Raw genomic sequence first — 19,851 nt, 5'->3', positions numbered from 1 at the left:
GGCATTGTACTCACTTGTACTATATTCTATTGATCAAAGCCATCCTAGGGTCCACCCAAGGAGTAAAGGGTGGGGAGATGAAATATACTTCTTGATAAGGAGGTGGCCAAAGACATTTCAGATGAATGTGTAGAATGGGAGAGATTTTTGCATCATTTGAAAAATTCAATTCATCACATATAGATTTAATGGTTTATTTGAAGTCAGTATGCATTTAAGTTTCCTATTGCTGTTATGAAAAATCATCAGGAACTTAATAGCTTTAAGCAATACAAAATTATTTTCTTTCAGTTATGTGTATCAGAAATCTAAAATAACCCTCTCCTCAGTCTATACCTAAAGGACTTAAAAACAGCATACTACAGGACACAGACACATCAATGTTTATAGCAGCACAATTCACAATAGCTAAACTGTGGAACCAACCTAGATGCCTTTCAACAGATATACAGATAAAAAATATGGCATATATACACAATGGAATATTACTTAGGATTAAAAGAGAATAAAATCATGGCATTTGCAGGTAACTGTACTCCATCCGGAGTTAGAAAGATGATGCTAAGTGAAGTTAGCCAATTCCAAAAAAACAAATGCTGAATGTTTTCTTTCATATAAGGAGGCTGATTCATAGTGGGATAAGGAGGGGGAGCATGGGAGGAATAGATGAACTCTAGATAGGGCAGAGGGGTTGGAGGGTAAGGGATAGGGCATGGGGTAATTAATGATGGTTGAATGTGATGATCATTATTCAAAGTACATGTATGAAGACACAAATAGGTGTGAATATACTATGTATACAACCAAAGATATGAAAAATTGGGCTCTATATATGTATATGTTGTTGTCATATATAAATAAAAAATTTACACAAAAAAGTCTAAAAGGAAAGTGTCAGAAGAGGTTCATTCCTTCTGGAGACTTCAAGAAAATGAATTCCTTGCCTTTTTCAGTTTCTAGAGGCCATCAGCATTCCTTCCTCATTGACCCATCCTTGTATCACTCCCAATTCTAGCTCCATCATCTCATATTCTACTATTGACTCTGATCTCCTACACTTTTTTATAATGATTTGCTGCATTATGGGATCCCCTTCAATAAACCTGGATAAAATACTCAGTTCAAAATCCTTAGTCACATCTGTAAAGTTCGTTTTGCATCATGTGTTCTGAGGATTAGGACATGGATATCTTTGGAGAGTCATTATTCTGTCTACTATGGGGGGTTATAATATTTTCCATTGAAATAATATCTTCCATCAGGTGGTCTGTCTGAAGCCCTAAGAAACCTAAGCAGTTTTAGGTCTTGTAGGTGCTTCCCTTTGGTTCATACATTCCTTCTTACGAATCACCCACTCCCAATCACCAAAGGAAGAAAAAAATAGCTTATTCTAGTGTCGAGATTTTATTAGGATAACTGTATTTGAGAAAACATAATTTTGAATCTCTGGACAAATCTGACAGTGAACAATAGCCAAAATTTGAAAGCCCTGGAGTAAGAAGTCCAGATGAAATGCTTCATGTGATGATTAGGACCCAAGACCAGACTACACGGTATCTATGGCCCATAAGGTATCTCATATGTAGGCCTATATTAATGTGTGTGATAATGTTTTTATGAAAAAGTACATGTAGAAGTAGTGTGAAAGTCATCTGCATGGCTACTCCAAACCAGTGCAATACAGAACCCTCACCTCCCCATTTCTCTTTCTTACTGTACAACAGGAATGGGGGAAAGTAAGGAGACTAGGAATGTATAAGTTGGAGAAAGGATGTTCCAGTTTTTGTATCCTGAGGAAACTTCCATAAGAAATGGAATTTTAAATAGAAATTAAAGCCATCAGGGAGGAAAAGTTAAGAAATAGGTATAAAAGAAGATTCAGTAGTCAAGAAAGAACATCTCAGAGACAGATCTTGGTTCTAGATCATCAGGATTATTACATTTTTTTTCCCAATTAATTTTGTTAAGGACTTAACTATTTGGTTCCCTTTTGCCACCTTCTGTAGTGACTACTGTCCTAGTTAACTTAATTTGCAATTCTAAAAAAAAATTGGTTAGTCACTGCAACGTAATATAAAGTTGGATTATAACGGAGTCAAAGTCAGATGAATTTTTCTTTTCTCCAAGAATTTACTTTATACCCTCCCCACCTCATCACTGGGTTTTTTGGGTTTTGTTTTTTGGTACCGTGGATTGAACTCAGGGGTACTCAACCACTGAGCCACATCCCCAGCCCTACTTTGTATTTTATTTAGAGGCAGGGTCTCACTGAGATGCTTAGTGCCTTGATGTTGCTGAGGATGGCTTTGAACTTGTGATCATCCTGTCTCAGCCTCCCTACCAACTGGGATTACAGGCATGCACCACCATGCCTGGCCCAGCTGCTGGTTTATAAGTCACAGAAGAAGAAATCACATAGAAATCTGAATGTTTGCTTATTTTGATGTCAGTAAAGTTATTCATACTTCTTTGATGGTAGGCTATTATTATTATTGTTGTTTATAAAGCCCATCAGTTGCTTTTTAAAAAATACATACATTCTCCCATTCACTCTTAGGCAAAAATCCAAATGAGTTTATGTGTATTTTTAAAATTTGTATGTGTTCTTATAAAATACATATTTACAATTTTCAGTCTATAAAGTATTTTGTTTCTGTAAATGGTTTTGTATTGCATATGATGTTCTCTAACATTTTTATTCAGTGATGAATGTTTATGATCCATTTATGCTATTACATATTTGTTGCTTTCAACTACTAAGCATCGTTCCCATAGTCCACAATTCCAGTTTTCTAATCCTATCATATCTACCCATGCTAGATACTCCAGATTGCCTCCACCTTCCCACCTCTGCAAGTAGTGCTGCAGTGGCATGCTCAGGGATGTCTCCTTGGTAGCTACATAAGAATTTCATGTAAATAGACACACAGAGTAGAATTGTGGTATCACTATATAGGCATGTAATAAATGATTCTTTAGGGTATACTCCCACGCAGAGCATGAAGACTTCTATTTGCTGTTTAATGTTTGCCAGACTAATAAGTAATACATGATATCACATTTTTCTGAATTCTAATAAGATGAAGCATATATTCACATTTTTTTAATTAGAGTAAATTTAATTACCTCCTCTAAAAACTCTTCATATTTTATAACCATTTCTCTATTGGTACTTTTTTGTTGTTCTTCTGGAGTTGCAAAAGTTTAAACACTTGTAAAAATCACCTTTCTGTTGCCTCACCCCCATCTCCGTTTGTTTTTTCAGTTTTTACAATGCTAGAGATTGAACACAAGATTGAACTTGTGTATGCTAGGCAAATGTGTTACCATAGGGCTGCCAGACTTCTCATCTATCTTGTAACCTTACCTTTCATGGCTTACTTGTAAGGTTTCTTAATTTTTTGTAACCAAATTTATTAGTCATTTTGCCTTAAGATTTGCGCATATAAAGTTTTTCTTCCATGATGTTAATCCCAAAGATATTCCCCCACATATTTTCATAAATTAAACATTTTTGTCTATATTCTACCTACAATCCACATTTGTACTTGGTGGTAATTATTTTTCTACTAATAGTTGGTTAGTTTTCTCAATTCCATCTTCTAAGCAATCCATAGTAATTTGCAGTGTCATTTTTAGCAATTATTAGGTTACTATATATACATGCATCTTTCTATGAACTCTGTTCAGCTCCATTTAGGTCTGGTATTCTGACAATACCAAAGAGTTTTAATTCTACAGTTTTTTTTTTTTTTACTATTAATATTAGATCAGATGATTTTCCCTTTTAGCCTTTTGGCATGTGTGGATTTTTTTTCAAATCTTAAACTGAATTTATGAAATTGCTTTTACAAAATTAAAACATCAGTGCTCTAAACCTGGGGAGAATGAATCTCTTTGTATAGCATCACTCAATTCAAGATCATGAAATGTCTTTCCATTATTTCAGTTCATCTTCAATGGCCTCAATTTGAGTTTTAAAATTTTCTCCATAGAGGTTTTATGTACACTTAAGATACTTCTAGATATTTTATGGAATTTTCTGCTTTTATGAATGGTATTGTCTTTTTAATTTTCTGCTGAACTATTGCTGTGCAAAAAAAGAGCTACTGGGAATTTTTATAGGGTGCACTTAGAACTATCTAAATCTTTTTGTTCTAGTATTTTGCCTTTGAATTCTATTTCTTTTCTAGGCATATCATATCAATTATAAATAATGACAGTTTATATTTTGGCTTATGATCTACATATCCCTTATTTTTTTTCACTCTTATTGCATTAGTTGTAACCTCCATTGTTTCTTATTCTCAACCATAAAGAGACTCTACCCAATGTTTATCAATTAGGTGTAACGTTTATTGTATGTTTTTGTCTTCTTTCTTTTGTGTGCGTATCATAATGATCATATATGTCACTTTGCCCAAAACATTTATCTGGTGTTTAGAAGATAAATTATATGGTTATTCTATATTTGACTTTTATCAAGCTCAGAAACTTCTCTTATACTTTGACAGTTTTTCTAATCGTAACTAAAGTCGTAATTAACCTGCTTTTTCAATATGAGCTAAAGTAACAGTATACTATTTTGTAAAGAATTACACTGCTAGATTTCCTATTGTTACACTAACTTTGAATTTCTGAAATAAACCCTACCTTTTCTTGTTATATTATTTTTGCCATACTTTTGATTAGATTGGATACCATTTTATTTAGGATTAATTCAGAAATGAAAGGAATTTTTTTTTCTTTTGTTGTCCATGTCTGGCTATAGAGTCAAGAATATACCAGACTCATGGGTTAGAGCTTAGTACAGAATCTTTTTCTATTTTAGGACAATTTTATAAGAAATAAAACAATAATTTCTTTAAACTTGAATGAAATCATCTGTAAAACGATCTGGGTCTGGATTTGGGAGCAGATAAGAGAACGACAAAGTTTTAACTTGTTAGTTCTGCTTTGCATAATCAAATTATTTTTCATTGCTTCTTGTGAAATTGAAAAAATTTTACATATTTTTCTGGGAACACAGCAAGTTTAAATTTCCAAATGAATTTTGGTCATAGATATTTGAAATATTTTGTGATTATCTTCTTAATCTATATGGGTTTAGAACATTTCCTATTTCCATTCTCTACTTGTTGTATTAGCATATCCTCTTTCTCTTTTTGGTTCTTCCTTAATTATTCTTGCCAGAGGTCAGTCTAATTTATGAATCTTTTGTTTTTCATTTATTTTTATCCCTGTTTGTATTTCTTGTTACTAAGGGCTTGCTCTATTCTACTTTTTTTTTTCTTTTTAACTTAAAAGCTTAGGTTATGTTTAAAATCCTTAAATCCATCCTTTTACTGCTGCCTTAGGAGTCAGCACCCCACCCCACCCACATTACAGGTCAAGCCAATCTTCCGTCTACCTAGAGGTTTCTTATACTTGTTGTTTTAAATTTTTATTGTGTTATTTTTAATGCCTGGAACCCTATTGTGTTTCTTGGGTTGCGCTGAAAGGAGGGAGTCAGCAGCCTGGATTAATTACCTATTTGGCAGAACTAGACACTAGAAATGATTTTCTGATGTTCACATTCTGCTCAGAGTTCAGTACTTTTCCTAGGAAGTTTCTCCCCCATTAACTGGATCACCCACTCTATCAGCTGATATTTTCAAAGATCTATAGAGATGGTGGAGTTATTTTTTTCCTAAGGAAGAAAACAACACTAAAAGCTTATGTTTGAGGAATTGTAGGTACAGCTCTGTGGTACAGCACTTGCCTAGCATGCACCCCATCCCTGGGTTCAATCCCCAGCATTACAAATGTGCTTGTAAGTTTGCATGATGAAATCCAGGTTATTTCAATTCCAAATCATGTATTTTCAAGGCAAAACATGGAGTATGAGAATCAAATAAATTACTTTATATGCCCTTGAAACATTAAGTGTAAACACTGTTCAAAGAGTATAAGTTATAGTGATCTAATTTCTTGAGTTATGGTAATTAGTAAAATTACTGCTGGGCTTAGCAGAGACAAAATTATAGTATTTTTTTTTTTGGTAACTAGGACTGTTATCCCATATAATATGCAATCAAATGATAGAAAATTTAGCTTCAGTAGGGGATTTCCTTTTTCTTTTTTCAACAGAAGAATTTACCATTTATATCTCAATAAATATATTTTGAAATATATATAAGAAACAAAATTTGAATCAAAAACAAATCATAATCAAAATTATATTTTTATTTCATATGATGGGTTAATTAAATAAAAAGTTCACATTTGATGAAAGATTGACACAGTAAAACAAATGTGTGTATATATTTATTTATTTACTTACTTATTTGATATTCCAAAACCCTAAAATCAGAAAAAAATATTTATGACATACATTTTTAAAAAAACAGAACCTGAAAAGTTAAATGAGTTGCCAAACCTGACACAGCTAGAAATTTTTAGGTTTGGTTGTTTTTTGGCGGGGGGCGGGGAAATGTTATGAGTTTTTTTGGTACCAAGAATGGAACTCAGAGGCTCTTAACTACTGAGACACATCCTTAGCCTTTTTTTATTTTTTTATTTTGAGGTAGGGTCTCACTAAGTTGCTTAGGGCTTCAATAAGTCGCTGAGGCTTGCTTTGAACTTGTGATCTTCCTACCACAACCTCCAGAGATGCTGAGATTACAGGTATGTGTCACAGCATCTTGCCTCCTTTTTGTGTGTGTGTGTGTGTGTGTGTTTTTGTTTGTTTGTTGGGTTTTTGTTGTTGGTGGTGGTGGCAGGAGTGGTTGTAATAGCAGTTGTGTATGTGTTTGTATGTGTGTGTTGGGGGGGGTAAGGTTTGTTTTTATTTTTTATTTTTTTTAACTTTTGTTTTTTATCATGCTACCAAATAAAAGGAAAAGAGAAGAGAAAGTTGAGTGGAGCTAGAAAAGAGGAAGTTGAGAGGGATACATGGAAAAAAGAAAAATATTTATCTAAGGAACTTCCCCAAAACACATTGATGCTGTATTAAAATGCAGTTTGTCTTTATTCAAGTATACTATGTGATCAGAAGAATGTATCTTCTAGAGTGTTGCTTCTGCAGAAGCAGTTTTATTATATAGCCCTAAGAAGCAACAATTAATACCATATTTTTAAATACAAGCTTGTAATTTTCTAAATGTATACATCTTTATGGGGTGCATTATGGTAATTCAATGCCTGTATAAAATGTGGATTAATCAAATCCTGGCAATAAGCATTGTTTTTTAGGTTCACTAAATTTATTTTTAAAATCATAAAATGTTTCTTGCAAAAGACATTACATTCTTTCTGCACAATTCTCTGAACAGATGCCAGGGACATGTGGACTATTGTTATTTTCCTCCCTGTCCCAACTCCCAAAATATTCACAGTGACCACAAACAAAGTAAGGTACTCACAATAATTACATGGAAGGATTTTTTTTAAACCACCAACAATGACAAAAAATAAAATCCATGCTATTTCAGAATTTCATTTAATTTTTGCATGCCTCCCCAACCTTACTTGTAAGAAACTAAAACATTATATCTGGTGAACAGCAAAGATTTCTCTACACATTATATGCAGAACACCTGTGAAGCAGAAGAATGTTGGCTTTTTAAACAGCAGATAAAAATAAATAAATAAATAAATAGATAAATAGATGCAAGACTCCTTCAGTTCTTCTCTAGTCTTAGAAAATCTTTCCATAATACTGTTTCATACTTTCCTGCAGCAAATACTGTGCATTATGTATTTGGTCCTGTGTTCCTGTGATGGTAATGATCAGATCTTTGGATCTTTCTAAAGGCTTATCAATTTTGACTCATGACAGATTTGCTTAATCTGCTGACCACATTTACCAATAATAGATCCAGCCAAATCTTTGGGAATAGTTACTAGTGTTGTAATAATAGGTCCACCAAGATTGCCATATAAGCCATATCTCCTGCATAGGAATAATCATATCCAGAGCCACCCTGTGGTTCATAAATCATTTGCCATTCTGATGGGCTCCCTGTATTTATCACAGAGTCCCATTGAAACCAACCATGCCATCATAGCCCTCTCCAGCTCTTCTGTCACAGGCCATTATTGGTGGTGGTAGAGGAAGAGGAAGATTCCGAGCTCTGCTACCACTCCAGCCACCTCAACCAGGTCATGTAAAAATGTCATGTAACAATAGTCCACATGTCCCAGGAGGAGAGGGAGAAGGTCTTCAAGGAAGGCTCATATTATCATAATCTCTTCTAGAGGGAGGCATCGGACACCAACCCCTTCCAGGTGTCATTCTGTTGAAACCACCTCTTACCTACATGGGAAATCCCACCTGATGTCCACAGTCATCAAACCTCACTGTAAAACCACCATAATCATATGATTCATCATAAAAATTGGGATCATAAGGCTGTGCACATCCTTTGATGGGAGAATCAGATATAAGATCAAGGATGATCTTTTGTGCTCTCTTCCATTCTATCAGGCTTTACTCCAATAAGAACAACTCTATCAGTGGAATGAGGGCAGCATTCCTGGAAAAACTTGGTTTTTGTCTGTTTTCTTGAAGTTCTTTGATTTTAGCACATTTGACCCCAATAATTCTTCCTGCCAGACTCTGATGAATCAACAGTCTCAACTTTCAGTGAAAATTGCTTCCTTTATAATGTTGGTAATTTAAGCATTCCACAGCATCAGACTTGAGCAGGAGCTGCCTGGTCACAGTGGGTGATGGTAACTGCAGGTTCTCTTCCAAGCAGAGATGATTTTCTTCAGAATTTTTCCCATAGTTTCAATATTAGCACTGATACTCAATATGCACTTGGGGCCCAGCTGTCTGGGACTGAAATACTGGCATAGTAGTTCGACTGGAGAGCCTTAATATTTTTGCCTCCTTTCCCAATCACAGCCCCAGCATTCTTGTTCTGAAGCAGAATTGGTAATTCAACCATCTGATCAGTGTATCTAGATCTTTTAAATGCTTGCTTCTCTTCTATATCTTCTGCAGGAGACTTACCAAATTCACCACTGGTTTTGGTGTTGGGGAAAGTTTCCTTGGCTATTTAGTTTCCATTTTCTTGTAATAAATGGCTGCAAACAAGTGAAATGCAGGCAAATTGTTGAGTCAGTGCAACAGAGAAACAGAGGATAATGGGGACTGCAGTGCTGTCACCTGGAGCTCCCTCTTTTTTTCTCGTTTACGCACTCACTGGCAGTAAACATTTTTGTCTTTTCAGCCATTAATTATTTCTGTGTGTTGGAAACTTCATACTCTTTTGGTCATTTTGAAGTAAATCATATGTTATTTCACCCAATAGTTAAACAATTTTGCTAAAGAAGAATAAGACTGATTCCTCCACTTGGTATATTTGGTGCCCTTTATGGAATTTCTTTAAGTCCCTCCTCATACCTACCCTTCTTCACCTCTAGTGACCACTACTCCATTCAGTTCATCTATAAGATGGAATTATTGGTTTCCACAATGTTTATCTTTCTGCATCTGGCTTGTTTCACTTAACATAATGATCTCTAGTTCCATCCGTGTTGATGCAAATAACATGATTCCACTCTTTTTATGGCTGAAAAGTATTCCAATGTGTAAATACACCAGTTTTCTTTATTTACTCATTCACTGAAAGACACCCGGGTTGATTCCATATTCGGACTAGCGTGATGGTGCTGAAATATACATGGTTTTTTTTTATGTATTTATTAGCCATATGATTTTTGATAAGTATTGTATCTGTTTAATTCTTAAGCCCATTTTTAAATTGGATTATTTGGATTTTGTTTGGTTTAGGCCTTTTTGTTTGGTTGGTTTTTCTTTTTCTTCATTTTTCTTTTGTGTGTGTGTGTGTGTGTTTGTGTGTGTGTGCACACGCGAGAGAGAGAGAGAGAGAGAGAGAGAGAGAAAGTTTGTGTTTAGCCTTTTGAGTTTCTTATGTATTTGAGATATAATCCTTTGTCAGATATAGAATTTGCAAATATTTTCTCTCATTTCATATATTACCTTAATCCTGTTTGTTTATTTTGCCATTCAGAGTTTCTTATTTTGATATATTTCCACTTGTCTCTTTTTACTTTTTTTTTTCTTTTTGCCTGTGCTATTAGATCCTATCTACAACAAAGTTTAGAAATGTTTCCCCCACTTTTTTTTCTGGCAATGATGTCATAGGTTCAGGTTTAAAATTTAGGGATTTCATGTATTTTGAGGGTTTTTTTTGTGTGTGTGTGTATGTGTGTGTGTGTGTGTGTGTCTGTTGTGTGTGTGTGTGTGTGTCTGTGTGTGTATGATGAGAGGAAGGGATCTAGTTTCATTTCTCTGCATACGCATATCCAACTTTGCCAATGAAACTTTTTGAAGTGACTGTCTTTTCTCCATTATATGTTCTTGGTATTTTTGTCAAAAATCAGTTGTCTGTATTAATATCTGGGTTTTCTGTTCTCTTCTATGCCACTACCATGCTGCTTTAGTACTTACAGCTTTGAGGTATGTTTTGAAGTCAGGTATTGTTATGCTTCCAGATTTTTTTTTTTTTAAAGTCAGGATCTTTTTAGCTATTTTGGATCCTTTGTAGCCTCATATAAATTTTAGGATTTTTTTTCCTATTTCTCTGAGGAAAGTTGTCGTTTTTTGATCGAATTACATTGGTTCTATAGATCACTTTGGGTGGTATGATCATCTTAACAATGTTAATTCTTCTAATACAAGATCATGGATACGTTCTCTTTTCATGTCTGTACTTCATAATTTCTTTCATCAGTGTTATAATTTTCATTGTAGAGATTTTCACTTCCTTGGTAAAATTTATTCCTAAATTCTTATAGCCATTATGATTTGGATTGTTTTCTTAATTTCTTTTTCAGAATGTTCATTATTTGAGTATAGAAATGCTACTGTTTTTTTGGATGTTGATTTTGTATACTGCTACTTTACTGAATTTGTTTATAAGTTCTATTAGTCTTTATGGAGTATTTATATTTTTCTATGTCATATCCAAAAGTGGATAATTTCGCTTCACTGTTTCAATCTGGATGGATTTTATTTCTTTTTCTCTGAAGAGACTTTCTTTTGTTTGTTTCTTCAGCCATTAATCATTTCTAAGTATTGGAAACTTCATACTCTTCTAGTCATTTTGAAATAAAACATATGTTGTTTCACTCAATAGTTAAACAATTGTGCTAAAGAAGAATAAGACTAATTCCTGCACTTGGTGTTTTTGGTGCCCTTTATGGAATTTAAGTCTAATAGCCTAATTGCTCTTGCCAAGATTGCCAGTAGTGGATTAAATAAGAATATGAAAGTGGACATTCTTGATCTGTTTCTGATTTTAGAGGAAACACTTTGATTTTTTTCTCACTTAGTTTGATACTGTCCTTTATTATTTGGGGGTATGTTCCTTCTATAGCTAATATGTTGAAAGTTTTTATCATGTAGGTTGTTGGATCTCATTAAATGCCTTTTCTGGATCACAATGTTTTTTGTCCTTAATTCTGTTGATATGCTGTTTCACATAAATTGAGTCATTTATACTGAGCCACCTTCCATCCCTGGGATGAATCCCACCTGATCATTGTACATGGCCTTTTTGATATTCTCTTGAACTTGGTTTGCAATTTCAACATTTTATTGAGATTTTTTTCATCTTTATTTATAAGAGATATGGATCTGTAGTTATCTTTTCTTGTTGTATCCTCTTCTGGTTTTAGCATAAGGGTAATGCTGGCCTTACAAAATGAGTTTGGCAGAGTTCCTTCCATTTCAATATTTTTGGAATAGTTTAAGTAGAATTTGGAGTAATTCTACCCTAAATGTTTTATAGAATTCAGTTATAAAGCCATCAGTTTCTGGGCATTTATTTTTAATGAAAGATTTTTTAATTACTGCTTTAATTTCACTACACATTAAATTTTCCAGTTCTTTTTAGATTTTTAATTTTTTATTCAATTTTAGTTAAGTTGTACATATTTATGAATTTATTTTTTTCTAGTTTTTTTTCAGCTTTGTTTTGTTTTTTGTTTGGTTTGGGTTTTGTTTTTTTGGCACTCCTGGAGGTCTCTGCATATGCTAGGCAAGAGCTTTACCAATGAGTTACATCCTCACACCTAGTTTTCCAGTATTTTGGCATATCATTGTTTGTAGTAGTTTTTAGGATCTTTTGTATTTCTGTGATATCAATAGTTTTTATTTTCATCTCTGATTTTATTTATTTGGGTCCTTTCTTTTTATTTTGGTTAGTCTAGGTTTAGGTTTGGTGATTTTTTAAATATTTTCAAAACAACTCTGTTTTGTTGATCATTTGTATTATTTTTTTAGTCTTGATTTTGTTTATTTCTGCTCTGATCTTTATTATTTCCTTCCTTCTAATAACTTTGGGTTTAAATCTTTGTGGTGTATTGTTAGATTATCTATTTGAGATCTTTCTAGCTTTTTGATGTATGTGCTTGAGATTTTTCCCTTAATTTATTCCATTAACCATTGGTCATTAGGAATAAACTGTTCAATTTCCATGTATTCACATATTTTACATTATTTTTATTGTTGTTGATTTGTAGTTTTAATCTATTGTGGTTTGAGAAGATACACAATATGATTTCTTTTTTTAAATTATTAAGACATAATTTGTGACCTAACAAAGTTAGCTTTCCTAGAGAATATCCAATGTGCTGATGAGAAGAATGTGTATTCTGTTACTATTGGATGAAATGTTTTACAAACTATCTATTAGGGGCATTTTCTCTATACTATGATCAATTAAGATGCTTCTTTGTTGAAGTCTGTAAATTTTTTTAATCAAATATTGTCTCTTTTTATGATAAAATATTTAAATTCCTATCTAAAATTGAGAAGTTCAAACAGTCTTAATAGTCTTTCTTTTCAATAGCACATATCCTTGTTTTTTGTTTAGAAAGTGAGGAATTTAATATAATTTTCAAGGGAGGAGATCTTTTTCATGGATGCACACCTATATTCCATTACCCTTTTAAGATACAGTAGCAAGGGGCTGAGTTTGTGGCTCAGTGATAGAGTACTTGCCTAGCATGTGTGAGGCATTGGGTTTGATTCTCAGCCCCACACATATATACATACATACATACATACATACATACATACATAAATAAATAAGGTCCATCAACAACTAATAAAATATTTTTTAAAAAAAGATACAGTAGCAAAAGGTTTTAGAAAATCTTGTATTTTCATATATATTGACACAAATAACATCACCTCAATTAATTTTTACCATGGCACTTTTCCAAATTTGATGGGAATTGTTGAAGTTTGATATTAGAGAAGGAAAGAGAAGGGAAAAGAAGCAAGTCAAAGAAAATTGGAATAGAAAAGTCAGGGGGAAAATGAAGAGTACTATCATAACAAACATTCTACTAAGTGCTTTGAAAACATTCTCTTTTCATTTTCCTGCAAACCTATTAAGTAAATTGTTTCTAGTCAGCTGACAAATGAGAAAAACTATATCTCATAGAAGCTAGTTTAAGATCTTTAAGTGTTCAAAGTAAAGATACCACTGCATTGAAGTTTTAGTGTTGGTAACAGGGTAAACTATGTTATTGTTGAGTCTTTTGAGCTCAAAATATGCCACAAACATAAGATGCTGACCAACATGTGCACTTTAAAAAATGGAGGAGTAAATATTTCCAGAGCTATGGGAGAATTCCTGGCTCTACTAAAAGGACTTCTATCCAGGACTCTTAGATTGTTAATTGTCCTGAAGGACAAATGTAAGTTCTTAACATACTTTCAGCATCAGGCTCCCTAGGAAAAGAGAAAAGGTAGAAATGTTCCTCTACCTTGGAATTTCTGCCTGGGTACTCAGAACAAGACAATACAAAACCAACAAACATAAAGCCCCAAATAATAATTAAATTATTCAATTTCAAGAGAACTATGAGTTTAATAGACATTATTATTTGAAACTTTATATTAAAAATTCTTAACTGGATAGTTATTAATGTGTATCAGAGCCCATTTATATTTTTTTCCAATAATTTACTTTTCATTTCCTATTGGCTGTGATGAGAATGGGGAAAGCACATATATAAAGAAGATTCTAAGCCTAAAGAGGGAAATAAAGAATACCTCTGTTCTGGAACCATGAAATCAGCAAGAGATGCAAAAATTATATTCCATTATGATTGGAAATGCTGACAACTATCCAAGTACTATTTATGTAAAATACTTCTATATTTGCTTTAATAAAATCCGAATGTTGTTTTCTTTCATTGGCATTTAGTTAAAATCATCTAATCTATATGAATATGGAAATATTATCTCATTCCTTGAGAGCCCAGAGTCATAGCCCAAAATAGAACCTAGAAAGGATACTGAAGGAAGGACTGAAATGGTGATACAAAGAGAGAAGATATTAATAATCTTTACAAATGTCTAAATGGTAATTATTTATTCCATAAAGTCTGAACAATTTAGAGATCTTTCCTTTCATTGAAAGATAACCCATGAAACTCACACCTATAGAGAATTTCTCGGGCATCTATAGAGAATGTCTGGGGCAGACATCGTAGGGCATGCCTGTAATCCTAGAGGTTCAGGAGGCTGAGGCAGGAGGATCACTGAGTTCAAAGCCAGGCTCTGCAATTTAGCAAGGTGCTAAGCAACTCGGTGAGATCAAATACAAGAGCCTGGGATGTGGCTCAGTATTTGAGTGTCCCTGATTCAATCCCCAGTACAAAAAAATAAAATAAAATAAAAGAGAATGTCTGGGTACCTAAATACAGCTCAGCCCAAAAACTCTATGAGAAAGATACAAGGCTGAAAAAGATGAAGTTAGAATGCGCTATGGTAATTCAAGAATCATTCCAAATTTGTTTCCATGTCTTTAAATAAAAGGACAGCAAAGATTTTATTTTGAAAGACAATGAAATTATATATGGTGCTATATAGAGGCAAAGAATTAAACATGAATATATTTATGTTCCCTTCTATGCCTAAGATTATAAGATCAAGATTCTTTGAACTTACCTAAGTACTTTGGGTAGAAATAATCCTAGAATAAAAGAAAAAAATATGTATATTAGCAAGCCTAAATTTCATTATAGAACTAAAACTTAAATGTTATAATATTTTTCATGTTAAAGATAGAAATAATTTAGATTTAATTTTCACATTATAAATTTATTTTTGCAATAAAATATACAAACAGTAGATAATTTAAGCCAACAATATGACTAAAAATAAAGAACCATTGGGCTGGGGGTGTGGCTCAAGCGGTAGTGCGCTTGCCTGGCATGCGTGCGGCCGGGTTCGATCCTCAGCGACACGTACAGACAAAGATGTTGTGTCCGCCAAATACTAAAAAATAAATATTAAAAAATTCTCTCTCCCTCTCTCTCCTCTCTCTCACTCTTTCTTTAAAAAAATAAATAAAGGACCATTGATCAATTAAATCATGTTTCAAAAGTTTCCAGTCTAAAAACAGGTTCTGTTTAAGATGACAAATATAATCACATATGTCCCCTTTTTGTAAATCTTTTAATTTCCCTTAATGATTAAGTGCCCATTTGATACATTTTATATCATGGTGATTACTCAAACCAGATTCAATGTTGAATATGAGTGAAATATTTGGAGTGAATTAAAGTAATTACCATATAGCATTTGTTGTGCATGTAATATCTTACTATAAATTGGCTATGTACCAAAACATAGTCTGTAAATCAGTAATTTGGACTAAGGAATGCACATTATGAAAGGGGGAAAAATATTAAAAATTTCTGATGGTAAATTTCCCATGCTGGTTCAAAAAAGCATTTTCAGGTCATAATATATCAAACAGACATTAACAGCATAAGAATACTTATGCAAAACCAGAATTCCTGCACAAAGACATATTCAGTGTTCCAGCTTAATAAGTACTAAACATATCTTTATGCAGTATAAAGTTCTCACTGCTTCCTCCTCTCAAATATAAACCATATAACACATGTCTACTGGTTTATAAGGAAGGGATTTCATACTGAGTAATTCAAACAACAGTATTGTTTTCTCCAGAAAAGCTTGGAAATAGCAAGAAATGGGTTCAATGAGTGATGAAATGATGGTGAAAGGAATATGCTAGGGATGGTGAGGAGGCATCAGGGTAAATGTGAACTAAGAGCATTAAGGGTGGCACAGGTCAGGAAATGATAAACAGTAACACATGCTTCCCCCCACCCTTTCATTTCTCCCATTTCTGCCTTACTCCTCTGCCATCATTTTCTCTTCTGTCAATGAAAACAGTTTTAGAATTAGTGAAGATGAAGAAGCACCTAAATGAGTGTTCCTTCTGCACCATCTTTCCTCTTCTCCCTGTGATCTTCTACCTCACTTTTGCTACTTAGAGGCTAAACTCTAAGAACATGTCTACAATGTTATAAATACAAAGTCAAGTATGTATTAATAATGTATTTTGGGCATGTTTTAAAGTATTCCAGAAAAACAAAATAAAAACTAGAGTAGGTGTGATAGAGAACAGGAAACTAAAAGTGCAGATTATGGATAGCTGTTGAAGGGGAGGTGAGTATAATATTGGAGTTCATTTTATTTTTCTTTCTACTTTGCTATATATTTAAAATTTTTAAAATAAAAAAGGATGTGTTTGTTTAAATATACTATATTATTTTTATTATGAAAATTGATAATAATTTAGAGTGTGCACACTTTCCTTTTTTGTTATGGAAATATAAACTATGTAATGTAAATGTAAAATTCTACACAATAATGTATTCTACTACAATGCATGGGATAAAATATTTTTTTTCTTGTCAATTCTTTACCCATAAAAGCAACACAACAGAGAGAGAAATATTTTTATTAAATCCCAAAGAGATTAAAAATTAATCTTTGGGAAGTATCCTCTGTGAACCTATTAGAATAGGTGAAGGCAAAAAAAGATTCAAGAGTAACCCAAGAGAACACAAGTTGCTACAGTCTTAGACAGATTCTCTAACTACAGACAAAATTCCTGCTCATTCTTACTCCTCTATTTTCAGGGCACTGAGAGCCACTGCAGAGGTTCCAGAGGTACTTTGTTCATGCTTTCTTTCTCTTTTGCTCTAGGCTGTATCCTTCATCTCAGGAGAAACATCACATCGAGGTTGACCTGAAGGTTATCAGATTGGAACTCTCACTCTCACTCTGCTTCTTAAAAGCACTATTTACACATGGATTACCCACAGGACATGCTAAAGAACTTCTTCTCCTAAAAGAATTAGGGACTAACAATAAGGCCTGGGGGTCCTATATGATATTTAAGGGTCTTTATGGTTTTATTTTTGTGGACTGACATGTAAGGTTTGATATGCTGAAGAATATAACCGATAAGGAGTGGGTTCAGGAAACTTCCCAAGGGCTTGTAGAATAAAGTAAAGTATACTCAGCATATAAAATAGTGTGAAAATGCACAGCATTAAATGGCCTTGTTTCTAGAGCTTGGTTAATATTAAATGGAGAGATTCAATGAAGCGGAGTAATAATCACATACACACAATGTATATGTACTTGAGACATCCTCTCCTCTACCCTGAATACTACCAAATTCTGGTTAGGAGACAATATTTACAAACTAGGAGGTCAATACTATTTGCTGATAAGAGGTATAAGTGAATTAGTCAGAAGATATTGTTATGGCAGTAATGTCTTCCTAACAAGCCCACCTTCCTTTAAATGTACTTTCTCCTAAATGGAAGTGATTATGTGTGGGATCTCTTTTCTTTTTCTTTTTGGGACCGGGGATTGAATTTAGGGGTACTGGACCACGGAGCCACATCCCCTGCCCTATTTTATATTTTATTTAGAGACAGGGTCTCCCTGAATTGCTTAGCACAACTCTGTGACAAGGTGTGATAATGGCTATGAATTCTTACCGTTTCCGGATTGTTTTCAAAGACTTCCCTTGCTTCTTCTTTGTTGCATAGTTCTTCAATGCATTCTCTTTCAAGATTGCCCTTTTTGGTTTCTTCTAGTAAAGAGTTTGCACGGCGTCTCCGAACCAGGACTTGTGAAGCATGCTGTTTTGACAAAACTGAAGAAAAAAACAAGTTTAGATGAATAAATTTTCTATCTCCCCTCTAAGATATATTATTTTATTAAGGAATTAGAGTTAATATAATTTTCTGCCTATGAATTGTATGATATTTAAATTGCTATAGTGGAGTTAAGAAAAGATGCAAATAAAAAACACTTTGGCTAATATCTCAGAAAGCAAGGTAGGTGCGAAGCTATAGCACTTTTACAATGATCTAAACAAATTATTCAATTCATGCATGAGGATAAACACACCTTATAATATTCAATGTTTACCTTATGATTGCTGCATTTGAAAAACATCATGCAAAAATGATTATGTCAAAAATTATAGCCATATTGTCTTTAAAGCATGAGAAATAAACTTTCTCAGTTTTAATAGAAAACTTCTGGGACCTCTGTGGATATACAGCAATGCAGGAGTATAGGCTAAGCAGCTATTTGAAAGGTACCTGATAGTCTTAAACATTTGATTATTTATACATACAGGGAAATAAAAAATCCATGGCAAAGAAAGACCTTATACAAAATTCAAGAAATAGATGACAAAGAGAATTGATAACTTTGACTACATAAAAATGTTTAAATAGCTGAACAACAACCAATGTAATACAACAAAGCTCAATGCTAAGCAATAGATTAAAGAAAATGGTGTGTATTATGTGAAAAAGAAAATAACATTTAGAATTTATAAATAACTTTCACAAATTAAAACATTAGTTAACTCATACTGGAAAGTATTCAAGGTTATATACAAGGTTAAATACAAAATCACTTAAATAATGTAAATAAAATATAAAGAAAATAATATAAAGATTGTTGGTAAAATAAAAGTTCGAAACAACCTAAATGTCTGTCAAGAGGGGAATAGAAAAATAAGCTAAAATACACCTGTACTATGGAATAATATGCAGAATAAAAGTAAGTACTCTTCTTCTAAAGATCTGAAAGATATATCTTAAAATACAAGTTGAAGGATACTATACCCAGAATATATACCCATATACATCAGCCAAAGTTACACATTTATAAATAGTATACACAGAAGAGAGGTTGACACTCAAACTGGGTAATAGCAATTATATTTAAAGAAAATGGTAAAAAATGTAAAGTTTTCCCTATATTATATTAGCATGTTGACTAGGATGTTGTTTTTTAATGAAAACTTAAAAAGTACCAATCAAACTTACAAAAAAATTTTATCCATATTTTAATTGTAAATGGACTTTTTACTAAGATAAAGAAGTAATATAGACAGAATTTATTCTCCTTGCTTTTATTGCCTGTTAATAAGCAATAAATTCTCAAAAAGTGACAAAGAGAAAAAAAAAGTTCTAATCAATGATTATCATACTTACTAGCTCAATAAGTTAAACTATTTCAAGAGGGAAGTAAGTAATATTACTCTATTTCTCTTACTTATCAAAATGGAAGTTTTAAATGTAATGGCCCTGTATAGTATTTATTTCTATCTCTATCTTTATCACTGCTTATTAAATAAAGATTTAATTGACTCCAGAGGCTGAGACAAGAGGACTGCAAGTTGGAAACCAATCTCAGCAACTTAGTGAGACCCTAAGCAACTTAGTAAGACCCTGTCTCAACACAAAAAATAAAAGGATTAGGAATGTGGTGCAGTGGTTCAGAACCCCTAGGTTTAATCTCTGCTACCGAAAAAAGAAAAAAAAAATTAAATCAAGGCTTCATATGTAATAAAGATAGATGGGAATATGCTGTCAAGTAAATTACTGACTGATAAATTTCAACCCTGTCAACAATAAAAGTGTCTTACATGTGCAATTTTCTCATTTATTTGGAAGAGTTGTAAG

The 19,851-nt window shown here is 33.0% G+C and overlaps 1 protein-coding gene and 1 pseudogene across 2 annotated transcripts in view; both read right to left on the bottom strand.

Moving 5' to 3' along the window:
• Pros1 (protein S) overlaps positions 1-19,851 on the bottom strand; it is a 105,668-nt gene that overhangs the window by 59,147 nt on the left and 26,670 nt on the right. For both annotated transcript variants that reach the window (XM_076867816.2, XM_076867817.2), the window contains exons 2-3: positions 17,863-18,020; positions 14,981-15,005 (exon numbers count right to left, since the gene is read on the bottom strand). In XM_076867816.2, the coding sequence (XP_076723931.2) occupies positions 14,981-15,005; positions 17,863-18,020 (183 nt within the window). The remainder of the gene's footprint in view (positions 1-14,980; positions 15,006-17,862; positions 18,021-19,851) is intronic.
• On the bottom strand, positions 7,679-9,222 carry LOC143408682 (heterogeneous nuclear ribonucleoprotein K pseudogene; annotated as a pseudogene).

The sequence above is a fragment of the Callospermophilus lateralis genome, chromosome 10 (genome assembly GCF_048772815.1).
Source record: "Callospermophilus lateralis isolate mCalLat2 chromosome 10, mCalLat2.hap1, whole genome shotgun sequence".
Lineage (NCBI taxonomy): Eukaryota > Metazoa > Chordata > Mammalia > Rodentia > Sciuridae > Callospermophilus > Callospermophilus lateralis.
The sequence above is the reverse complement of the archived record's forward strand: the minus strand, read 5'-3'. Positions and strand labels throughout refer to the sequence as shown.